At 36.6% G+C, this 24,488-nt stretch overlaps 2 protein-coding genes across 2 annotated transcripts in view; one reads left to right on the top strand and one right to left on the bottom strand.

Annotated features, from left to right (window-relative positions):
* Nucleotides 1-6,346, top strand: part of FASTKD1 (FAST kinase domains 1) — a 34,135-nt gene extending 27,789 nt beyond the window's left edge. Inside the window, exons 13-15 of the mRNA XM_054562315.1 lie at nucleotides 4,668-4,806; nucleotides 5,414-5,528; nucleotides 6,037-6,346. Coding sequence (XP_054418290.1) covers nucleotides 4,668-4,806; nucleotides 5,414-5,528; nucleotides 6,037-6,132 — 350 coding nt within the window. The 3' untranslated portion in view covers nucleotides 6,133-6,346. The remainder of the gene's footprint in view (nucleotides 1-4,667; nucleotides 4,807-5,413; nucleotides 5,529-6,036) is intronic.
* Nucleotides 6,347-9,891: 3,545 nt separating this feature from the next.
* Nucleotides 9,892-24,044, bottom strand: KLHL41 (kelch like family member 41). The gene is made up of 6 exons (XM_054562693.1): nucleotides 22,847-24,044; nucleotides 19,238-19,395; nucleotides 19,009-19,116; nucleotides 15,725-15,910; nucleotides 14,199-14,345; nucleotides 9,892-10,235 (listed from the first exon to the last, which is right to left on the bottom strand). The coding sequence occupies exons 1-6, from the start codon at nucleotides 23,954-23,956 to the stop codon at nucleotides 10,124-10,126; spliced, it is 1,821 nt and encodes a 606-aa protein (XP_054418668.1). The 5' UTR covers nucleotides 23,957-24,044; the 3' UTR covers nucleotides 9,892-10,123.
* Nucleotides 24,045-24,488: the final 444 nt, after the last annotated feature.

Below are 24,488 nucleotides of genomic sequence, written 5' to 3'. Positions count from 1 at the left end.
AAGTCTTTTACAAATTTTAAGTACTTAAAACCCAGATTTAGATTCATTGGACATATCTGGATGTTCAAGAGATTCTGTCCTTTCCACTAAGTATCCTTAAATTAGGGAAATTATTTATGTCAATTTCATTGTAAATTCATCTCAAAAACTAAGTTGGATTAACAACCTGGATGAGGATCTCCTTAGGTATGTGCTCTACTCTACCCTGGGTAATCTTGTCTCTCAGTGGTGTAGCTGTAGAAGTCATTCTGATTTAGTTGAGGATGACAAAGCTGATAGGCCAGATGATATATTTGATGGCAATATAAGATTTTTTTAAAAAATGGCTAATTCAAGTGGTAAGCATAAATGAAAATACGAAATTTTAAGAGGATTAATATAAATTTTCTAAAATTAGGTTTAGAAAACATCTGCATACAGACTATTTTAAAAGATTATAAGCTTGATGTAAGCTAATAGTATAAATGCTTGCCAAAAATCAAATACTCTTTTAAACTATATTAGTAATAATCATGAGAAAGTTGGCAGTCTTACTGTATTCTGTCCTTTAGACACATCTTAGTATTGTATTCTTATTTTCAGCATTGCATTTTGTGAGGGACAGTGACACATAAGGCCTAGACACAAAGGCCTTAGAAAGAACTAGAAAAGCCTAGGGCTACATGGATTTCAGTCCTTGAGCAAGATCCTAAACCTGTGAACCCAGTTAGTTTTCTTAATCTATAAAATGAGGATAATAGTATCTGCTTAACAGGGTTAACCCACATGTTGCATGAAGAGCATTTAACAATAGCCTTAGAACATAGTAAGTACTCAGTAAATTTTATTTTAGCCCTGGCTGGTGTGGTTCTGTGGATTTAGTGCTGACCTGTGAACCAGAGGGTCACTGGTTCGATTTCCGGTCAGGGCACATGCCTAGGTTGCAGGCCAGGTCCCCATCTGGGGGTGTGCCAATTGACATATCTCTTATCAGTGTTCCTTTCCTTCTCTCTTTTCCCCTTCCTTCCCCTCTCTCTATAAATAAATAAATAAATAAATAAATAAATAAATAAATAAAATCTTTAAAAAAATTATTTATAAAAAATAAATAAAATAAATTTTATTTTATAAAAAGCTAGGGATATTTAGTCTGAAAACAAGTCTTATGGAGAGCATAAAACTTAAAATATTTGAAGGATTGTATATATTTTAGAATTGTACATCTGAAACCTATATAATTTTATTAACCACTGTCAACCCAATAAATTCAATAAAATTAAAAAAATATTTGAAGGATTGTCATGTGAAAGAAGAATTAGATATCTCTATCTTAAGGATAAAAATGGTAAAAATTAAAGGAAGCAGATTTGAATTCAGCATATGGAAAAGTTTATGAAAGACTTGTTGAAAAGTTAAAATGGGCTGCCTTGTGAAGAAGTAATGTTCAGGCAGAAGCTAGATGATCAGATGATGGTGTATGTGTGATTTCTGTACTTAGCAGGAGACCGAAACAGATAGTCATTAAAACCCTTATCTTGTATTACAAAACACGTAGCCTCAGTTTTTCGGTTTTAAAGTAGTCAGTATTAGGTTTGGCTAAGAGTGACAAAATCCAAAGATAACAGGAATTTAATGAAACTTTTTTGCTTCTCCCAAACACATAGGGTGTCCAGTGCTGAGATGCCAGCCTCACAAACATTAAAGATCCAGGATCTTTCTATTTTATTATAATCTAATGTGTAGTTTCCTCTTCATGGTCCAAGATGGCTGCTCCAGTTTCAGCCAACACATTTATAGCCTGAGCAGGAGTTGGAGGGGTGGGGGGAGGAAAAAGAAGGATGTCCCTTTGAGTACAGTTCTCTGAAGTTGTACATACCATTTTTAAATTATACTCTGTGGCCACACTTGGTTGCAAGTCATTTTGGGAAAGATGGTTTTTATTCTGGGTGGCTACATACCCAGCTGACATTTAAAGACTCTATTAAAAATGAAGAGAAGAATTGGGTATTGGACAACAACTTGCAGTCTCTTCCAGAGGGTTGTTTTTGACACATAGATCTACTCTTGTTTATCTCTACTGTTTGAAAGATAGATTATACTCCTATAAAGGTAATGATCACAGAAGGAAACACACTAAAATATGGATATGAAAATGGTCTGTAACCCCATATCATATAATTTAAAATTTATCGAGCATCAAATTTGTGACAGGCATATGGCCGGCTCTTTATTCCTATTATCGCACTTTATTCTTTTTGTTTGTTTTGTTAACGTTTCTTTCAAACTAGAAATAATACATATCCATTGTAAAACACTTGGAAAATACAGAAAAGTGAAAAGAGAAAAAAAATCACTATGTCCCAAAATCATACACATAATTAGTACTGAAAATAGGATTATTCTGTCACAAGCTCATTGTAATTCAGTTATTTGTACATCTTGTTGTCAGGAGGTTTATTTTTATGTAAAACTGTATGTAAGTCATTAAAAATATTTAATAGATAATATTTTATATATAAAAATGTGGTATAATTAAGATAATATGTAGTATGAGTAAGAATTATGGGTTGGAACCATTACTTTCTAGATATTAAAGAAACACTTTATCACATGATATGTGATTATCAAAACACCCAGAAAGGGTAGATAATGAAAAAGAAAAATCACCCATGATATAAACACTATTTAATTTTGGTGTGTTTTTCTATTTCTAACTGATTTTTTAAAAATAAAAAGTGGCTTATTTTATAGTGTTTGTTACTTTCTTTGTTTATATATTATTATGCATATTTTTCTATGCCAACAGTGAAAATACACTATTCTTAATGATTGTGTAATCTATCATTGAATGAGTGTGCTGTGGCTTACATAATTGATACTTAAGGGGTTTTTTTGCTGTATGTTTATCTGTCTAACAATGCTGCAATTTTATATAACAACATAATAGTAATTGATATATATTCCTTATTATGTTAGACACTGTCTTAAGTGTTTTACATATAATAAACATTCATGTCTCTATAAGGAATGTAAATTATTCTATATAACAGATAAGGCCCAGAGACAATATTGTTTTCTCAAGGCTATATAGCTGGCAAATGGGATAGCCAGGATTAGACCTGATCATTCTAGCTCTGGAATTGATTCTCTTAAGGAGAGAATTAATATTTCATGTTTAAACTTGAAGATGCCTCAATTCCCCAGTTTCTCTTATGTGTAACAACTATATCATTAAAGCTACTTTTTTCCCCTTTCATTCATTGTTTCTTTTTTTCTTGGTTTAAATGCTTTTATGATTGTTTTCATTATGGAAAAACTTTAAACATATACAAAAGTGGAATCAACATTCAGTAGAAATAATGATCAATACCCACTCACCAGAGTCCCATTTGATTCTTTTCAAGCAAATCACAGGTTATATATCGCATTAGAATGTGTAACTAAAAGATAAGGATGGCTTTCTAAAAACTTAACCACAGTACCATCATGGCCCCTACAATACTTTCACAATGTCAAATAGCTTGCCAATGCTCAATTGCCTCAATTTTCTTTTCTTTTACAGTTGACTTGTTAAAAGTAGGATCAAAACATTGCATTTGTTTATTTATCTTTTTAAGTTCTATCTTTCTCTCCTTTTTCCTTACAATTTATTTATTGCACTTTTTAAAAAACATCCTGAACTTTTCTAATTGCAACTCTATGGTGTCATTTAAAATGCTCCAACATCCTCGTTTTTCTTGTAAGCCAGGAGTTAGATTTAGAGGTTTGATTAGATTCAGGCAAGATTTTTTTTTTTTTTGGCCAGACTATTTTTTAGGTGGTATGTACTTTTTATTGCATCATATCAGAAGACACACAAGGCTGGTTGTCTTCCTTTGTATTATATTAAGATCCATCAGTGGGTTTGAGTGTTCAGTCAGCTCATCCATTAGAAAGTCCTCTCATCAGCTACTGATTTTAGTAGCCATTAAAATCATTGCCTAAATCCATCATTCTTTGGAGGGGGCAGAGTTGTGATATTCTACATCTATCATTCCTTCTAAATTTGTTAGCTGAAACTTGTCTTGAAAAGAACTTTCCATGTCATTGATTTATGCTACGTACACTTCATCTAGGAAAGACAGGATACATGCTTGAATCTTTCCTAGTTTTCAGGTGAGTTAGCTTAGCTCTCTCCAAATGTGACCAACAGAATTAAAGGGGTTAAATGAAACTGTCTAGCTGGTGTGGCTCAGTGGCTTGAGCTCCGGCCTGCGAACCCAGGTTGCGGGTTTGATTCCCACCGTAGGGCACAGGCCTGGGCTGCAGGCCATGTCCCCAGTAGAGGGTGTGCGAGATGCAACCACACATTGATGTTTCTTTCTCTTTCCTTTCCCTTCTCTAAAAGTAAATAAATAAATCTTTTTAAAAAAAACCCAAAAAAACTCTTTAATGTGATTTAACCTAGTCCAGTGCTTAAATATAGCCCCATGCTAAATATAATTTACTAATACTTGCTGGTTGATTTTTATTGATTGATTTTCAAACAGAGGTGCTGTTGGACCAGATCTTGTAATTTGGATAATTAGGTACATCATTCTTTCTCTGCGTGTGTATGTGTTGTATACATATGTGTATATATATTTTAAATATATCTTAAACTTACCTGTAAGAATTTACATTCATACTGTTGATTCCTGTACTTATAGATTTTGAGTGTGTCTTGGATAAAAGAAAGAAACCTCTTCCTTATGAAAGTGATAATATAACTTTGGAAAAAGTGCCAGAAATACACTGTGAATCAAATACCCAAAGAGTTGGATCAAGGCTGCCACCAGGATCTGAAAGGTAACTTATTTTTTAGTTTCATATTTTGTCATTTAAATATTATATTTGAACTCATTTATCAAGGATTTATGGAGTAGTAGAATCTACTTCTAATCTATCTCATGCGTTCTACCTCTGTAGCTTTTTTTTTCTTGTGTGTGTGCTTTCAGTCTTAATGGCTGTCCCTCGTTGTCTAAAGTCTAGCATATCTCTAAGGTGCTAATCTTCTAAGTGACTTCAGCAGAAGCAAATAAAATCTTCTTTGGAGGCTCCATACCTCTCTGCTTTTCTGATAGTATTCAGCCACGTTTTACACTGCTATAAAGCTATGTCGCTTTAGCTTTGTATTCTACACTGTGCCTTCCTTACATATAGTAGGTGCATAATAAATATATATTGGACAGAGAAACAAATGGGTGAAAACATGGAGCTATTTAGTATAATTTGCTATATGTATAATAAATAGGCTTGTCATTAATTACAAATTTAGGTAGAAAATAATTTCGTACACTCATTTATATTCATTTGGCTTTTGTTAGTTTATCAAAGGTGCAGCCTTGCTCCTGAGAGGGTTATAATTATTGTTTCTCATTTTGATTTTTGAAGTAATTATTTTTATCTTATGTAGAATTGCTTTGGAATTTTTGGATTTAAGAGCTTTTTGTAGAAACATCCCTCATTTAAAAGGAAAATCTGCTATGAAAAAACGACATTTGGAAATTTTGGGCTATCGTGTAATTCAGGTATGAGACACTCATGAAAATCAGCCTCTAAAAGACTTGGAGACCCTCACTTGTACATGTGTTCCCTTTTAATGCTAAAGTTGTAGAATTACATATTTTTAATATTAAAAAAGTTTATTAAAATACCTGAAATATCCTCCATTTTTTTTTGAAGAATAGTACATAAAAATCATCCTTTCTTGTCTCTAGAAGATCTGTTGATTTGTACATTTATCTTACCAGATGGACGGAGTTATAGAGAAAAGGCTAGGGTGTGAATGTAGGAAAGTTCCTAGGAAAAACTGTCTGTTTTTGGTATCATAGGAAGGTGTGAGGCAAAAGAAGGTCTTCCGGGCTTTGTTAGGAAGAAGGACCCACTTAGATTCCAAAAAGGGCGCAAAGGACATGCTTATGTAAACCAATTTCATAGGGTTCCTACAGCTATGCTCAGTAGTGCTTAGAAGTCTTCCCTCATGTTTTTTGCTGTTGCCTTAAAATCTCCATTTAAACTATCTTACTTATTTTACAGATCCCTCATTTTGAATGGAACTCTATGGCACTGTCAACAAAGGATGCTCGGATGGACTACCTGAGAGAACGTATATTTGGAGATAGCAAATCATGATTGTAGTTTTTATTTAAAATTAGTTATCATGATGTGTCACATATGAACTTATTTTAATTAAATGACCTGACTCAGTTAAAAAATAGTATAGAATTGACTGGTTTCAAGATCAATTGAATCCCTATTAAAATAAACAGACATTTTACAATGGAATACCCTCTCTACTATCTGGTTGGAAAGCTGTTTGAAATTCTTAGTATAAAAGATATGTAGCTTTTAAGGAACTTAAATAGTTTACAGTTCATCTTTGAGTACATACTATGTGCCAGGAACTGTTTTAGACACTGAGAATATAGCAGTGAGTACACCACATATTCCAGGGGTGGAATCAAACAAAATTAATGCTATTAAGTGCTATGGAAAAGAATTCAGAGGAAGGGATAGGAATATTGTGGGTGGGTATGATTCTAAATAGGGTGATCTGGGAGAGACAAGATTATCATTTGAGTTAAGACTTAAGGAGGTGAGGCTATCTGGGGAAAGAGTACTTCAGGCTGGGGGGTGAGTAGGTGCAAAGATCCTGAGGTAGGAATGTGCCTGGCATGTTTGAAAATAACAAGGAATCTATTGTGACTAGAGCAGGACAAATGGGTTGGAAGTCTAATAAGAGAACAGGTAAATAGGAGAGTCAAATATATAGAATCTCATGGCTATGAGGCCATTGGAAAATTTCTAGCAAAGGCATAAAGAACTCACATTCTAACTGGATCACTTTGACTGCTCTGTTGAGATGAGAAAAGACTGCAGTGGGGCAAGTGTATAAGCAGGGAAACCCATTAAAAGGTCGTAGCAATAATCCAGACAAGAAATGGATGGTGGCTTGGAGAGAGTAGTGGCAGTGGAGGTAATGAGAATTGGTCATATTTTTATATGTATTTTGAAGGCAGAGGCAACAGAATTTGCTCAATGATCAGATATGAGGTATGAAGAAAAGAGGGGTTAAGGATTAATTCTACGTTTTTGTCCTGCGCAACCGAAAAGGTGAAATTGCAATCTACTGAGGTGGAGAGGTCCATCAGAAGAGGAAGGTGGGAGTGCTGGTGGTGGCGGTGAGGATTATGAATTTGGTTTTAGACGTGTTGAGTTTGTGATGCCTTTTAACTATCTAAATGGAGATATCAAATAGGCACTTTAATAAATGAGTTTGGAGGTAAAGGGAGAGGTCCAGACTCCAGAATGAGTTTGGAAGTTGTCAGTAGTATTTAATGTGATAAGACTAGAAGAAATCACTAAAAAGTGATGAGAGGAAAGTGTGAAGGGAGGAGAGGTCTGAGGACTGAGCTCCGGGTCTCCCGCACAAAGAGGTCAAGAAGAAGAGGGTCAAGGATAAGCAAAGGAGACTGGACAGGATTGGCCAATGAGGTAGGAAGAAAAGTCATAGGTAGTAATACTTCTAGAAGCTAAGTAGAGAAAGCATCTCAAGGAGGAGGAAGTGAGCAATTACATGAGATGCTGCTGATAGGTCAGGCAAGATGAGGACTGGGAAATATCTATTAAATTTAGCAACATGAGAAAATACAAACTCCCACCACAGGTACTTCAGGTAACTGAAAAGATTCATTTTGACAAAGTGGTAAGTTTGAAGGTCTGACTGGTTCAAGAGAAAGGAGGAGGAGATGAGAATTTCTTATAAATGGAAGCAAAGAAATGGGGAGATAGCTGAGGGGAAGTGGACCACTCTAGACTTGGTCTGATCCTACAGATCCTACTGAGGAGGAAAAAATGATTTTCTCTTTGTTTTACAACACATTTATTCAATAAAGTAGTTACTATGCATACTATGTGATATAATCCCTAACTGTTCCAAGACTGGTATATATGGGCTCAGCCAAAAGGCACCTGGTGGGGGTGCAGGTAATTGGCCATCTGAAATGTGTTGTCTTCTTAGTCTGATCCTCTAAATTCATTCTGTCTCCAAAAAAGTTGGTAGCTAGAGAGCCTTAACTCTTAAATGTAGCTTTATAATGTGTGTCCTGCATGTAAATTGCCACACTGATAATTAGTTTAGGCTTAAAGTGCTTGTTTAAAATATCCAATGATTTTGCCTGACTTAAGCCCCAATTCTTAATTATTTTGCAAAATGTGAACTTCACATTACCTTTTGTGGAAAACAAAATCAGAACAGTAAGTAAGTGAAATATATCTTGATATATTTCTGTTTTGATTTCATATTTCTTGATATGATGATCTCATGATAATCATTTCTGTTAGCTGATATGCTAAATGCTAAGTTTATGGTCCATTTTATGAATGTGTCCTAATTCCCAAGCAAATGATTACCAGAACTAAACTGAATAGGTTGAAATGTTTTATTATGTAACTTTTAGAATAAAATTATTAGACTGGTGAGGGTTATAAATTAGACTGTTGAGGGTTATAAATTGGATATCAATAAAACCCCAGGTATTGTATATTTTAGATACATAGAAATCTTGATGAAATGCTCCTGATATACCTTTCACTTACTGTTACACATCCCCTGATTTCTCATGTACCACACCTCCTCCTCTCCTTTCTCTAGGCTGCCTGATTCAGATGCTGTATGTGTATATATTTGTATTTATTTATATTTATATTTTTGATGATTTTTCTGTCTAAATAACTGGAATGGTTATAAACAAAAGCATTTTTTTTATTAAGATATAATTTACATACCATAAAATTCACCATTTTAAAGTGCACAATTCAGTGGTCTTTAGTACACTCACAAGATTGTGCAACCATCATCACCATTATCTAATTCCAGAACATTCTCATCATCCCAAAGCATTATCTTACAACTGAATCTCATGTCTGCATTGTTCAGCCCTCTCCCTAGTCATAGAATACTCCAAACCCGTCCCTAGTCAGGTTTCTCAGAAAATAATGTATGTCAGAAATGTGTCTATGAAAGCACGTGAGGCCCAGAAGCAACGATTAGTTACAGATTGGAGAGAGTTGAATGTGATGGTTGTGGAAAGACCTGCGAATCAACTACTATATATATAGGGTGGGGCCAAAGTAGGTGTACAGTTATGAGTTTGTGAAATAGTTTATTATTGTATTAGTATTTATTAGTTATTGTATTATTTTTCCATGTAACCAACTTTAAACCTACTTCTGGCCCACCGTGTATACACTAACAACAAATAGCTCAAAGGTAAGGGTCTTATACACCAGAAAATGGAATAATACAGTCACCTTTCTTTCAGAAATTTGCAAATAGCTCTTTCTTGGAAAGTATAGATAAACCAAGGAATACACACCCTCCTCCATGCCAGCCACTGGCTGCACTTCTGCCTCTGCAGTTTAAGGCCACTTCCTCACTCTCCCAGCACAGGTACTTTAGCTGATGGCTTGAAAACTGTGACTGGCTGGTTTTAAATTGAAAAAAAAAAAAAATTTTGATTTAAATCACAAACAGTATACTAATGTCAAAAAAAGAATGGAGGAAAAAGACTGCTTGAATTTGACTGCCTTTACTTAGTAGAGTTTTCTCCTTCAAATGAGACCCATTTATTATACTCCTTAACTAGCATTTAAGTCTCATGGCATGTAATCTTCAATATGATGCATAGAATTCTTGTCATTTTGAGGCATGAGGGAAAGCTTTTGATGTTTTAAACATTTTTAAAAATGTAGATGTACATATTTCATTTTCCAGTTTCATTTGTAATAGAAAGCATGTGTAAAGTAACAACACAAATGAAAGGATTGGCAACTCAAGTTTAGGAACCTGCTGTACAACTGATTGAATGAGAGATTTCAGAAGAAATAATCTGTTCAAGTTAATCTTTAATTTCTCATTAGAAAATGGTTTTAAGCTCTGATCATTACATTGAAGATTCAGTGACTTTGAGGTTTTGATACCCACTGCTAACCTCTTGGACAGTAACTTAGTAAATAAATTCTACATGAAACTCTCTATGGGCTTTTAAAAAACAGAATAAATTAAAGCCCTGTTATCCAAACAAACCACCTCCCAATCTATTACATTTTTCCACCTTCTTGTTTAGAGTTTAGACAGTTTGAAGAGATTTAAACGTGTTGCGAGGCAACTAGCTCCTGAAGCATAACGTATTTCCTTCAACATCCCAGCCCATTCCTTTTTATCATCTTCATACCTGGTGGAGAAAAAAAGTAATCAATAAGCAGTTAAGTGGAAAGTTCGTTATGTATCAAATACACAATTGTGGACCTTTGAGAAACCCTACTGGTTCTCAGCCAGAGGAGGACGCCTCTGGCCGCTGGAGGGTAACTCTGCACGCATCCTTGCACCCTTTGCATGAGCGTGCCTGAACCACGGCCACGGTCCTTCGTCTGGATGCTCAGGCAGATAAGCTTCCTTTGGCAATTAGAGGCAGTCCAGAGATGAGGAGTAACATACAGGCAATTAGTCATTCCCTTTTGGACTGATAGATATGGCTGGTCTTTATGAGTCAAGTCCAACAGACTCTACTTTAAGAGTAAGAATTGGGACAATCCAGGCCCATTAGGCGCCTTATGATTTCAATCGTTCTCATACCCTGGTGCCCAGCACAGAACCTGACACTAGTGGTCACTCCATAAAAATCCATTTTCCTTCCCCTTTACTGTCCAGTGTGAGTACTACTCTTAGACTCCACTTGACATTAGGTAAGATTTAGTTGTCCCCTCTGAGTATTCAGGGTTAAAAAGATACAGACAACTGGAATTCCTTTGAAACGTGTGCCTCTTCTCTGCCCAGTGGCTGAAATGCTCCTCTTTCTTTGCATGGAAAACTCCTAAATGCTGCTTTCTTTCTGAAGCCTTTCTTGCCTTCATCAAACAGTTTGTTGCTTTCTCTTTATTGTCTCACATTGTCATTTTTATAGTATCTGTTATAGCAAATTACTCTTTTTTTAAAAAAATTATTTTTATAGAGGGGAAGGCAGAGAGAAAGAGAAACATTGATGTGTAAGAGAAACATCAGTTGATTGCTTCTCCCATGCCCCCAACTGGGGGCCTGGACAGCAACCCAGGCATGTGCCCTGACCCGGAGTGGAACTGGCCATCTTTTGGTTTGCAGGTCGACACCCAACCTACTGAACTACACACTAGTCAGGGTGCAATTACTCCATTTTAATCCCCCCCCCCCACCTCTATATTCTGTCCTCAACAAGCTCAAAGGTATTTCAGGACAAATAATATATCTTATTCCGTCCTCCAGAAGCAGTCATGACTTGGCATAAGGAAATAACCCCAATCATTCTATGATGAATGAATGAGATTTCAATTTTGCTGATACTTATGTAAGACATGCACTATCTGAATTTCTTCAGTGGTCCAAATTTAATTCTCAACAGTTGTACTGTGTCCTGAGTGATTTTTATGTAGAGAAAAGTAGGTAAAAAATATTTTACTACTAATAAAGGGAAGAACCTTAATTATCTAAACAAAATTTGGGTCAGCAAATTAACAGATAGTTTCAAATGACCTGAAAAATGTGACCTTTTAATGAAAAAGTGACCACAGTTAAGCACTAGGCGGTTGAGGTTAAATGAGGCTTAGAAGGTTTGCTTCCTGGCTGTTATAGTTTTACTTCCAGCTCAGCCCATCCTAAATAATGCAGTGACTTCAAGAACAAGCAGAAAAATAGGATTTTTGTTAATAGTAAAAGGGTCCATATATTTAGAATGCGGTATACTGATAGTTTTCATTTCTTTTTACATCTCTGCATGTGTGAATATTCACTTGGAAGCTGAGGGCAAGCGGGCAGCCACTTTTCTACAGCTCAGTGGCTTTCAACTAAGTCACAGGTGGCTGGGCCCCACCTGCACACTTTCAGTAGGTCTGAGGAGAGGCCTAAGAATTTGCATATTGGACGAATGCCCAGGTGCTGTGATGCTGCTTTGGGAACTGCTGCAGATTGTTGGTTCTCAAATCTGACTGCATATTGGAACCACTTGGGGACATTAAAAATATTGATGCCTGGGTTCCAAACCCACAGTTGAATTAATTGGTATTGGAGTATGGCCTGGGTATGAGGATTTTTTAAAAGCTCCCCAAGTTATCCTAATACACAGCAAGGTTTGAGGATCACTGTTCTAGATGGTATTACCCAAACAGAAAATACTAATACCTAAATTTAAAATTTTACAGCTAAGCAGATGATGATGAATGCTGATCTTGCCTTTCCCTGATCCAGTGGCTGCCAAACTTGTCGGCACGTTGATTCACCTGGGGATCTTTTGAAAGTTTCAAAGCCCAGACCATACCTGAGACCAATTAAATCACAGTCTATAGAGGTGTGACAGATGGTCAATATTTTTGAAGCTCCTTCAGTGATTCCAATGAGGAGGCAAGTTTGGGAACCACTGCCCTAATTGTAAAATAAATCACACTCAGAGAAGATCCCTCTTTCAGGCTCCCCTCAGTGATATAAGGGCTACTTTTAGCAGGAGATGCTGCCTACAACTTCCTCCTGCTGAAGCAGCTTGGCTTTTGACTACCATTAGGAACCAGAGTGGCTCATGCGGAGTTCAGCTAGTGACAGCACCTTCCTTAACATCAGCGGCTACACCTTAGAATCACCTGGGAAGGTTTTAGGGTTTTAGGACCTAGTGATGCCCAGGCCCTACCTCCAGAAACTCCAACTTAATTGTTCTGTATTAAGGCCCAGCTACCCATATATTTTAAAAGCATCTCAAGCGATTTTCATGTGTAGCCAGGGCTAAGAATCACTACCTCTTCATTCTTGGTTCCTACCCCTGTTTTCCAAAACCCCTAACCTTCTCAACCATTCATTATTTCATCCTTTTTTCCTATTGCTTCCAGACTTTCCCCATCTCACCCTCTTGCCAAGTCTAGCCTCTTTCCTTCCTCCCTTTTTTGGGGGCCGGGGTGGGGGTTGGGGAGTGAGAAGTAGTAGTTAACTTCCCCTTATAGCCACTTTTTTCGTGCTCTCTACAGGGCTAGTTAATACAACAACATAAGGAAATGATGGATGTGCAAATATTTGCTTAAGCTACTGGCCTTTTAGCCTTTCAGTTCACCAGCTGGGAATAAGGCATGTACTGGTCAGGTACAGACAAATACCCACTTTCCACTTTCAGGCTTAGTGGTTGGTATGCCTTTGCTGATTACTCTTACAAAGCTGTAAGCTATAAACTTAAGCTATAAATTTAAATGTGCAAGTAAATTGCCTGGGAATCTTGTTAAAATGCATATTCAGATTAAGTCTGGGGTGGGGCCTCAGATTCTGCATCTCTAAGACGCTTCCAGGAGATGCCAACACTTTGAGTCCCAATGCTCTAGACAGTCTGGTGACAGGCCAGGTAAGGGCATCCAGAGTTGGGAGTGGGAACTGGCCTTTAAGCTGAGAGGGAACGCACAGATTTGGCGGTGTCTGGGTGTGTACAGTGTGAACTCACTTAGGCTCACCTCAGGCAACTGAGATCTATTTCCTGTAAACTCAGATCAGCAGGCACAGCACCTGGGCTGAAGGCAGCAGGTGCCATTCGGCAGACACGTGGTTTCGCAATGGTGACCAGACATCCATACACTATGTCCCCTGCCCCTGCCTCACGTGACTCTTCCTGACACAACTTACACGTATGTGGGAGGTAGAATGGATTGCTTCTTTTTACTATTTCTTTTTAAAGCTTTTGTAACTGACTTCTCAAAAAATTGTAAAACCATTTAAGTTTAAAATAGAATTAACGAATTTATGGAAAGCTCAGGAGGTTAAATATTCCTTCAGAACTCTGTTTTCTTAGGAGATTAAAGTACTGTCCGGTAGAAAGTGGTTTGGAAGTAGGCTTTACTCTGCGGAAGCCTAGAGCATTGCACTTTCAGAGCTGGAGTGGAGCTTAAAGGGTCCACAGTCCAATTCTCATTTAATTAATAAACAGGCCTGGGGAAGTTCCTTTCCAAGCTCACAGCTCATTGGAAGCAGTATGTGATCAAGCAGCACATGCAAAAGGTCGATGAATTTCCAAGGGTGTACCACCAATAAGTAGCTGACATGTTGGGAAAGTCTAGCTGACTATTTACTTAAAAATTGTTTATCAATGATCACTTATCTGATTTGCTATTTGGTTCAGAAAATGGGAGTGAAGAACACTTACTTCCATATGTCATTGACTTCAGTGGGTGCAAACTCTTTGGACTCCAGCTGAATCATGGCAAACCCACCGATGGCGTACAGCGATCCGGCCAGGTTGACCAAGCTGATGGAACTTCTTTCTTGGGGAAATTCGGTCATTACTTCCCATCTAGGAATCATTGAAATATATAGTCAATGTAAAACTTAAAGAAATGCCACATGCATTTACTGACTAATTATAGGTAACTATAATAAAGAAATTCAAGTAGCATATGCACCCAAAATTAGAAGATTAAGTTTGCTACTAGAAAATATCAAATATTATTCCTTTATTTGAAAGATTTAAACAGATTAGCTATAAAGCTCTCAATATGACAAAACTAATTATAAAAATAGTATATGTATGTTGTAGAAAATATGGAAAATACAGGAAGTATAGAAGAAAAAAATTTCCCCTATGATCTACCCTCCAGACATAATAATAAGCAACATTTTGGTATAATTTTATCATTTTTATAAAAGCATACATTTAAATACAAACTTCCATCCATACACATGAACAAAACTAAGAAAATAGTTACAATTGTGTTTTCTGCTTCTTAACTTTCTATATCATGAGATTACCCATAGGATATAGTTTTCACAACATGACTTTTAATGATTGTTTAAGTCCTATCCATAGAAGTTCTTTGTATTATAATTTTCAGATAATCAGGAATACGTGGTTTATTTAAAAAGTAATAATAGTACTCTAATTTCTCTTCATTGCTAAACTAGAAATATAAAAACTATAATTCAGATGTGTGAGCTCAAAATTTTGAAACAACTAATTTTATATAAATATTTGTCAAATATCTTTTTAAATTGAATTTATTGGAGTGACATTGGTTAATAAAATTACATAGGTTTCAGGTGTACAATTCTATAATACATCATCTGCATATTCACCCCCAGAAGCCAAGTCTCCTTCCATCACCACTTATCCCCACAATTAATGTCTTCTACCTTCCCCCACCCCCGCAAATATCTTTTCACATGAACTTGAAGCCAATAAAAGCTTAAAAGTGAAAAATTTAAGAATATTATAAAGGGCATAAAAAAATCAAACTGCTGGCAAAAAAAAATTAGACTTCTGAAACATTCTCTCTTTACAAACATCACAAGCTAAGGTGTGGGTCTTTTTATCTTTAAACTACCTATTTCAAATCAAATAACCCTATAGAGGTACATATATCCACGGAAGTGTAGATAATTATTCAGAAGTGTTACCTTTGCATGACTAAATTCACAAAGTTAATAACAAGTACAAATTAAGCACCCCAACATTACCTTGAAGGTGATGTGTTCCAAATTACAGACACATGCAATGCAGAAAAATGTTAGGCATTTTTACCCCCAGTAACAGGAAAATACTCACATGAATGTATTTCCTCTTTAATCCTTACGTTTCTGTCCTCCTTTCCCCATGTCCTAATTAGAAAGCTTCATATTTATCCAAAGTTAAAATGTATAGTGATTCATACGCTGTAGTAAGATATAGTAACTCACTTATTTGTTGTGAGGTCAAAAGCTTCAACTGAAGCTGAAAGACCGTCTTCAGTGACACCTCCTGCAATCACAATTTTGCCTTTGTGGATAGCCACTCCAAACATCGAGCGGGCTGTTTTCATTGGAGGCATATCTTTCCAGTCTCCTTTTTTGGGGTTGTAGATAAACACCCTGTTTGTACACTTTCTATAAGCAAAAAAGACAACAACATGGTCCTTTTACAATCTTTTTTTTTTTTAATCCTCATCCAAGGATATATTTTTATTGATTTTTATAGAGAGAGGAAGGGAAAGAAACATCGATTAGTTGCTTCCCAAACATGCCCCAAGGTCAAACCCACAACCTAGGTATGTGCCCTGACTGGGGATTGAACCAACAACCTTTTAATGCACTGGATGACACTCCAACCAACTGAGCCATCTGGCCAGGGTGAACCTTCCTTTTTTGAAAGAAGCAACTTAGCCAGTCATCTAGTTTTGCCTCTCATTTGGAATATGTAGTGTAGCAGAGGGGAAAAAAAACCCAAACAAACCAACCCAAAGTATCCTTTTTAAAAACTTAATTTTTTTCTTTTTATTGAATTTATTGGTGTGATACTGGTTCTTTTTAATGATTTTTAATTTTTTATTTTTAGAAGGGAAGGGAAGGAGAAAGAGAGGGAGAGAAACATAAACATGCCAGATGGATCAGTTGCCTCTCACACGCCCCCAACCTGGGACCTGGCCCACAACCCAGGCCTGCTCCCTGACTGGGAATTGAACCAGCAACCTTTGGGTTCACGGGATAGTGCTCAACCCACAAAGTCATACAAGTTAGGGTCTTTAAAGTCTTCTTAATCTGAACATATGCCACCAAGCAAATGACAATTTCAAATGTGAGGACCAAAACTATTTTAGAACTTAATTGTACTATGGGAAGCTAGGGTACCTTTATTTTGGCAACTTTCTAGAAACCTATGCAAAACAGATTTTAATCGTGTTACTAAATTTAATGGAAGACATATATAGAGTTAAAAAAAAAGATGAACCCTTTATTGTGTCTCGGTAACACAAATGTTTATTTAATTATCTGAATATTCTAGGAATTAATCAGATAACTTAAAAAATAATTAGGTGAGAATGTACCTATTTTAAATTTAACTATGTAATATGATGGCTCATTTCATTTTAGTCTACCATTAACATTCCAATGTATTTTAAGAACTCTGGGACTATAGATGAGACCATGAGAACAGTATTATATGCCAAATGCTGCCAGAAAAACCCGGGCTCATCTGAATTATTATTCTTAGTATGTTCTTTATGTTTCCTTAAAGTTACCCATAATTCACTGAATTCCATATAATAAGTGATTAACTGGATCTATTTGGTAAAGCCAAAAAACAAACAAAATCCCAACTTTTTGTGAGGATGTTTTTTTTCTTTAGTCATTTAAAAGATGAGATACCTGAAGTAGAAGCATTTCTTCTAATATTTGACTTATGAGTATTACTCTAAAACTTCTTGATTAGAACATGATACAAAGTCATGTTCTTCACATTCTGTGGTGATCACTAGTGCAACTCAGTGCTTTCTTTCATTTTTTTTAATTAAAAAAATGTTTTATTCATTTACTTTTCAGAGAGAGGGGAGGTGGGAGGGGTGGGGGGGGTGGAGAAAGCAAGAGAGAAAAACATAAATGTGCAAGATACCTCGATTGGTTGCTTCTCCCACGCCCCCAGCTGGGGAACCTGGCCTACAACCCAGGCATGTACCCTGACTGGGAATCAAACCCATAATCGTTTGGTTCAGGCCAGTGTTCAGTCCACTGAGCCACACCAGCCAGGGCTCCGTGTGTTATTTAGAGAATGACTCATTTCAAAGTTCTTGACTTCGGCATTTGTCAAGCAATGTTTTGGTTAATCATATTCTCAAGATTAACATATTCTTACTGACAAGACCTGTATGCTTCTCACTGACATATCAATTTCGTAGTTACTAATACTACTTGAAGGAAACAATTTAAATCATCTGGCAGGGTCATTATGTTTCCAAAATCAGAAGCTGCTTAATAGATTTTTCCATTTCATTTACCAAGGAAAAAAATGCCCAATGTATGATTTTTTTTGAGCTACAGAACTTTTTCTATCACATGTAGTAGGTTTGACATTTAATCTTGAACAGAAATTTTGGTCCTCCAAAAAATGATTTTACACTGAGTGAGTTTATAATATGGCCTTCCTTTAAACATTCATTTGATGGTAGCTAGGATTAAGGATTTCAAAATTTCAGAATATTACCTTTGAATATAAAACTACTGTTTAAAAACTCATTGCTTTTTCAATCACATTTTCTGTGCTATATTTGTCATTATAACTGAATACTAACCATTAATTACTAACTGCAGAACACAGAGTTCTTTACTTTTAGCGTATTTCTATACTTTCCTTTCCTTTTTGCCCTTCCAATCTTTAATTCTGGCTCCCTTTCCAGGATGGGGCATCTCTATTAATTAAACCGGAAAAATGACGACAAACCACATTAGAATTTTTAGGGGCAGGAAATTAATTCTCACTATTTAAACTGAAAATCCTCATTTTATCAGACAGGCTACTGGCTTAGCTGACTGATTCCTAGGTACTCTGAACTCAGTTCTCCCTCTGAGTTACATTTTTCATAATAACCTATCCCTTGAGAAGTGCCTAGAAATCCAGTTAGGTTTATATATGAAACTTCATCCTGTTTTGTCACAAGCAACTGGGCACTGTGGGAATACCAGGGTTAAATATTTTGAATACCACTTCTGCTCAGGAGTAAATAAGTGAAACACTGCTGAAGAAATAACTGTCCTATTTTCAGTTACCATGCTTTTCTGTTTTAAACGCACCTAACTAAATTCTCTCTTATAAATGTAAAGTGCAAACCCATGATACTTTTATGCACTATTGCTAGGAATTCTATTTTAAATACTAAATTAAAAGAAACACTTATGACTAAACCAATTAAAAAAATCCCATTGGTTTTAATGTAGTAAAATATAATTATAAATTACCTAAAAACATACTTATGTTCCTAAATGCTGGTTTTCTACTGTAAGAATGCTTATGTTGGAGGTATTGTGAAAGCATTTATAATATACTCCAATCACTTTTGAAAATTTTATATTAAAAATTTATTTACAAAGAATTATGAGTGAGAAAGAACCAAGTTCTATTTCATCATGTAGATTTAAATGAAAAGAAGAAGGAATGTTTGTAATAAAAAATCATTTGGATACAAAGCACAAGGAGATTTTAGGGTACTTACTTGTCGTCTGTCTTTCCTCCTAGACAATATATCATCCCCTTATGTGAAATCACATTATGGCCATAGACTTTGATAGGAAGTTTCTTTGCTTCATTCCACTTTGCAGCCCTATAATCAGAAGAGGATAGAATTTACATGTTTTCAGTAAATTCCAGGTTCTAATAGTATGAATGTTACAGGCACTCATGTACCGAAATGCTTAAGAAATAAGAATGTGATGCCAACTTACACAGTATCATAGCATAATACCGAATCCAGTGAAGCCTCTGTTTGAAGGTCTTTGCCTGCAACTACATAGATTTTGTCATCTGCCTCTCCCAGACCGAACAGACACCTCGCTGAAGGCAGAGGTGGAAGTCCAACCCACTCAGCTGCTACGTTATCAAGCTGAAAGAAAGAATATATGAGGAAACGTGGAGCTTGTACCAGAAAATATGCTACAGTTTGTGTTGTTCAGAATTCATTGAGAGAGTCAAGGATCTTGTAAGTAAAATAAAACTATAATGCAAAAGTATTATATTTTACCCAGAATTACCTAGAAAAGTGAGAAAAATCTACTTGGTTTACCAAGATAGCTGAAAGTACTAACATGTGTAGGACTCCAAGAAAGGAAAGAGAATAAAATGGTCCTAAGAGGTTAGTTAGACTGTAAAGTTTCTAGTCAAACTAACTCTTCCCATGTTTCCTTGTTCAGGTCTGAATAAAGAGTCATACTGCTTTTAGGGCCCTGGGGAAAGGGAGGTTTTCACTGCAGGGAGGGGCACAGTGTGTGAATGATCCCCACGTGCTATATTTAACAGGCGCCCCACGCTGGCATCCGGGACAGCTGGACCTGTCGCTCAGGCCACAGACAACTGAAACTTTAGGCGGTATCTTCTTTCCTTAAAAAATTTTTAGATTTGCCTTATTACCTTATGATATAGGCAAGTGTTATAGCCTATAACTTCCTAGCCTTCCGCTGAGAGTTAATTGAAATACTGTTCTTTCTTTCCTTTATTGATTTGAGAGAGAGAGATGTCAATTTTGTTGTTTTACTTGTTTATTCATTCATTGGTTGATTCTTGTACATGCCCTGACTGGGAATCAAACCTGCAACCTTGGGCCAGTGGTTGGGCCAGCATATCAGGATGATGCTTAAGCAAATGAGCTACGTGGTCAGGGTCTACCCTGCTCTTTTTTTCTTTTTTTGGGTTTATATTAGGAAGTAACTTTGCTTATTTTTGCTACTCCCACTTCTGCAAGCCTAAGACACCCCTCTTTAGTGCCCATGACCTGGGGTAGGTGATTCTGGTATTCCTGACATCAGTTTCAGCTTACTATTACAACTTACTATTGGTACTTTTAATATTTTCTACATTGCATTTAGGACACCCAGGCACAAGAAAACTGCTGTCTGAAGGTAGAGCAGTCACAGGTTTGTTAAGCTCTCTAGTGCTACTTCTATGTAGAAGAAGAAAAAGGAATAAAACCCAGAATAATTGGATACCAAGGACAATGCAGATATTAAATGCTATGGTATAGGGAGGGGGTCCCTGTGAAAGCCTATCTATGTCTGTTCTAGTAATCTTAGTTAAAACAAAGCACTAATTACGACTAGATGAGATGAGTGGTTTAATTATTAGCTTTGCATTTACTGATTTCAGTATCTAGATTGTGATCACTAATGTTTTCATTTTTGAAAAAAATCCTTTGATCAAGAAAGTGGTGTGTGGAATAGTAGATATAATGATCAATGCTTGTGGAGTGTTGACTCTGTGGCAGGGTTCCTACTAAATGCTTTGCACAGGTAATCTCATTTAGTCCTCCAGGACAGGCACTTTATTATCTCCATTTTACAGGTGAGAAAATTGAGGCACCGAAAGGTTAAATAGTTTGCCCAAGCTCACAGAGATTTTAAGTGATATTCAAATGCAAGGTACATACATCCATAGTTTTTGTTTCAAAATGGGAACAGAAGCCATTATAACCCCGTGTGGCCGGCTTCCGCCAGGCTGCACAGCACTGTCTGCGTCCCCGCGCTACCCTGCTAGGGCGCTTCCCGCAGCAGATGAAGCAGCGGGCTGTCTGCCACACTCTGACAGACGAGCTGTCAAGCTGTTTAACCACTATGGTCCCAGTTTTCTTATCCTTAAAATTAGGGTTTGGACCTAGATTATTTTAAGATGTGGTGCTGTTTTATTATTATTTTAAGACTGGATGAACCCATTAAGCCTGTGGGAAAAAACCCTCTCTTAACCTTTGTAAAAATTCTCATAATCAACAGTATACAACCAAAGGTGATAGTACTAACAATACATTTTAATAAATGTCACCAAGAAAAGCAAGACCTAAAATTCTCATGCCTATATTTTCTTTTAAAAAGTCTTTTATTTTATTTTGTATTGTAGTTTTCATTACCATTTATCCCCCATACCCTCCTCTTCCACCTCCGCCCACCCCCTCCGCCCCACAATCACCTCATTGTCCATGTCCACGAGTTCTTTCTTTTTTTCTTTCTTGCTTAATCCTTCCACCCCTCCAAACCCCTCATACCTATATTTTCTTATGAGTCATAACCCTCTTTTACGACCAGGTGCTTTTATCCTGGCATCTTGTTCCACTATTTGTGCCTTTTAAAAGGAGCAAGGCATAGGCAATGATAGGGAGTTGGCCCTTTCAACTTCGTATAACTGTTTTTGTGGCTATAAAGAACATTAAGCAGGTTTGCTAAACCAGAAATGCAAGGCTGTGTCAATAAAGGAAGGGTAGTAACAGGGTAGGAGAGAATAATGATAAGGCTCTAAGTACTCCTTGGACCTATGATTTCTAAGTATCTGACTGCATTTTGATAACATTTTTACTTCCTCGATATAATCGTTGTCTTTTAAATTGAATTTGCCCTTTTTAAAATTTTTCTGAATTTAAAATTAGGGCTTAGGAAATTTTCTGGCCCATGTTCAAATACATATGATCACAGCTTCTATTTTATTTTTATATTTCATAGTTTACATTCTTCAGTGGAACTTGGAAAATTAAGAAGCATGATTAACATGTATTACATTTATTCCATTTTTCAAGAAAAGAAAAAACTGGTTAAATGTAGTACTTTGTGAATGTACAGCATTCACAACACTTTGAGAGTACACACTTATTGCAAAACGACATTTTACACTTATCTCTGGCCTTTCCAACTCAAGTGCCCAGAAATCCCAGGCCATGATTAGGTAGGACCTAAACAGGCTCTTTGAGCTAATGGTTAGCTACAAAACACTGATATTGGCAAGTCACCGATTCCTCCATAAACTGATGAAGTACAATGCATTTATAATATGAAACAAACTCCCTTCAAACAAACTACAAAGATTCTATTAGTTTAGAATTTGTTTTCTTGGAAACTTCTGTGGTTTCACAAAACAGATTAAGTGTAATAATGACTAAGTACAACTCTGATCTGAATAGATGTGATAATTTGTCATATATAAAAAATTACCATGTTGTAAATAAAAAATTCTAAATATTGTTATTTCACATTAGTGACATTTGTGTAGGCAGTTTTCCCTAGATGGTAATTCAAAGTGTGTGAAATACATATATGAATTCTTATAATATTCAACAAAATTATATTACAGGCAGTAACCATAAATAGGAGATAGAATGTTGCCTCCAAGAACTTCAAATCAGTTCAAGGAAACTTGGAAAAAGGTAGAAAATCTGTTCGATTACAGCTTTTTGGGGACTGGAATAGGACATCAAGTAGAATCAATGGAAACACTTTGAATAATTTGCAAATCAGTTTACCAGATGGTGAGTAACAACCTTTTTTTTATGTCCCTACTTATATAAAAATAGCCTTTCTTACCTGGAAGAAGTATGACTGTAGAGGTTGATCCTTGTTTTCTTCATCCACATACAGTCCTCCTACCACATATACCTGATTTTGTGGGGTAACAATGCTGGAATGATTTCTGGGAATCTGTTCAGCCAGTGCAGTAAGGTAGCATTCATTTTCTGTGGGATCATAAGCCACTGCAGCTGTGTCATTAACCAGGAGGATGAGGTCTTTGACAAACATTCCATGCCTGGGAATGTCATTCAGGTAACCAGGGAGTAAATCTTCATCACCAACATCTCCATTCACCTCACCAGCCCCAGCCTTTTCTGCATTTTTGCTAGGTTCTGGGAGCTTGCCTGCGAAAGCATCTTTGAGAACTTTGATTTTTTTCTGGAGTTCTGGGATGCTTTTAATTATATCATCTTTCTCAACATGATCTTTAAAATATTTTTCTGTCATAAGGCGAAAACGGATACAATCAAACACTTCACTAAGGCTTTTAACCCTGTTTTCTTTGTCTGTTCGCACCCATTTCATGACTGCCTCAAATACTGCTTCTTCCTTTTCTACGTTTAGACTGTCATTTGAAATGACTGAGATCAGTTCCTGTGGAGACAGTTGCATGAAGTCCTCTTCCTTACAAATCTGTACAAAGCGATCAGACACAAATTCACGGGCAGAGATGGCAAGTCTTGGGCAGTCAAGGAGAAGTCCTAATCTTAGGATGGCTAGACAGTTCCCAGGAGCCAGTCTTTTCTGAAGATAAGAAACACAGACAGTGAACACCGAGGGGATCTGAAAGCGGCTGGCCAAGGCAAAAATATCTTGTACGTTTCCATCGTTGAGATCAATACTGGCAGAGTAGAGGTACTTGATGATTAAATCCAGTACAGCAGCATCCACGTTATCTAGTACTACCTCCTTTTTTTTCGCCTCATCAATTTCAGATAAAAAATACTCACGGAAGTAAGGACTACAAGCTGACAAAATCAACCTGTGGCAAGGGATACTTTTGTCACCAGCTTTTAGGGTGCAATCGATGAATTTTTTCTCATCCAGGAGATCTTTTAGACCATCCTGAAGAAGGGTGGATTGGTAAAGCCGCAGCTCCTCTGCGAGTTCCCGCTGGGAATCCATTTTGTGAGTAACCTGGGTAAGGAAGGGGACACTGAAGGCCTTAGCTCCTCGCAGCACACAGGTCTAGCTGTAAAAAGGCAGATCAGTGTGCTTTGCCCCGCTTGAAGCCTTTGCAATTTAATCCCACCAGCTAAATATAGATACCAACTCTAACAACGGGAATTTAGGAGAGCCAGTTTGGAAAGGAGAGTTGTTCCTGCAGCTGTTGCAGAGTGAAAGGAACAACTGAAACTTTTGATCACTAAGGAAACAGCTAGGAAACAAGAAATTTAAATGAAGTGGAAAGCTTTAAAATACATAAAGCATTAGAAGACATGCTAATAAAGGCCACCACAAGAAAATATTTATTGAACTGACAGAAAACTGAATCATAAGAATGAGTCAGTCCACTAAAAATGGTCTAGTGGCCTGCTACTTGGCTATCTGGACTAGTGATGCAAAGGTCAAGAATATGAGGTGAGTTGACTTGAATACTCATAAGCAATATCCTCTTTCCAATAACTGTTACTCACAAAGTTTTATTTTCAACTTA

Source organism: Pteronotus mesoamericanus, unplaced genomic scaffold, assembly GCF_021234165.1.
Source record: "Pteronotus mesoamericanus isolate MK-2021 breed Mesoamerican mustached bat unplaced genomic scaffold, CSHL_Meso_final scaffold_651, whole genome shotgun sequence".
Lineage (NCBI taxonomy): Eukaryota > Metazoa > Chordata > Mammalia > Chiroptera > Mormoopidae > Pteronotus > Pteronotus mesoamericanus.
Note: the sequence above shows the minus strand (reverse complement) of the source record. Positions and strands in the feature narration are given on the sequence as shown.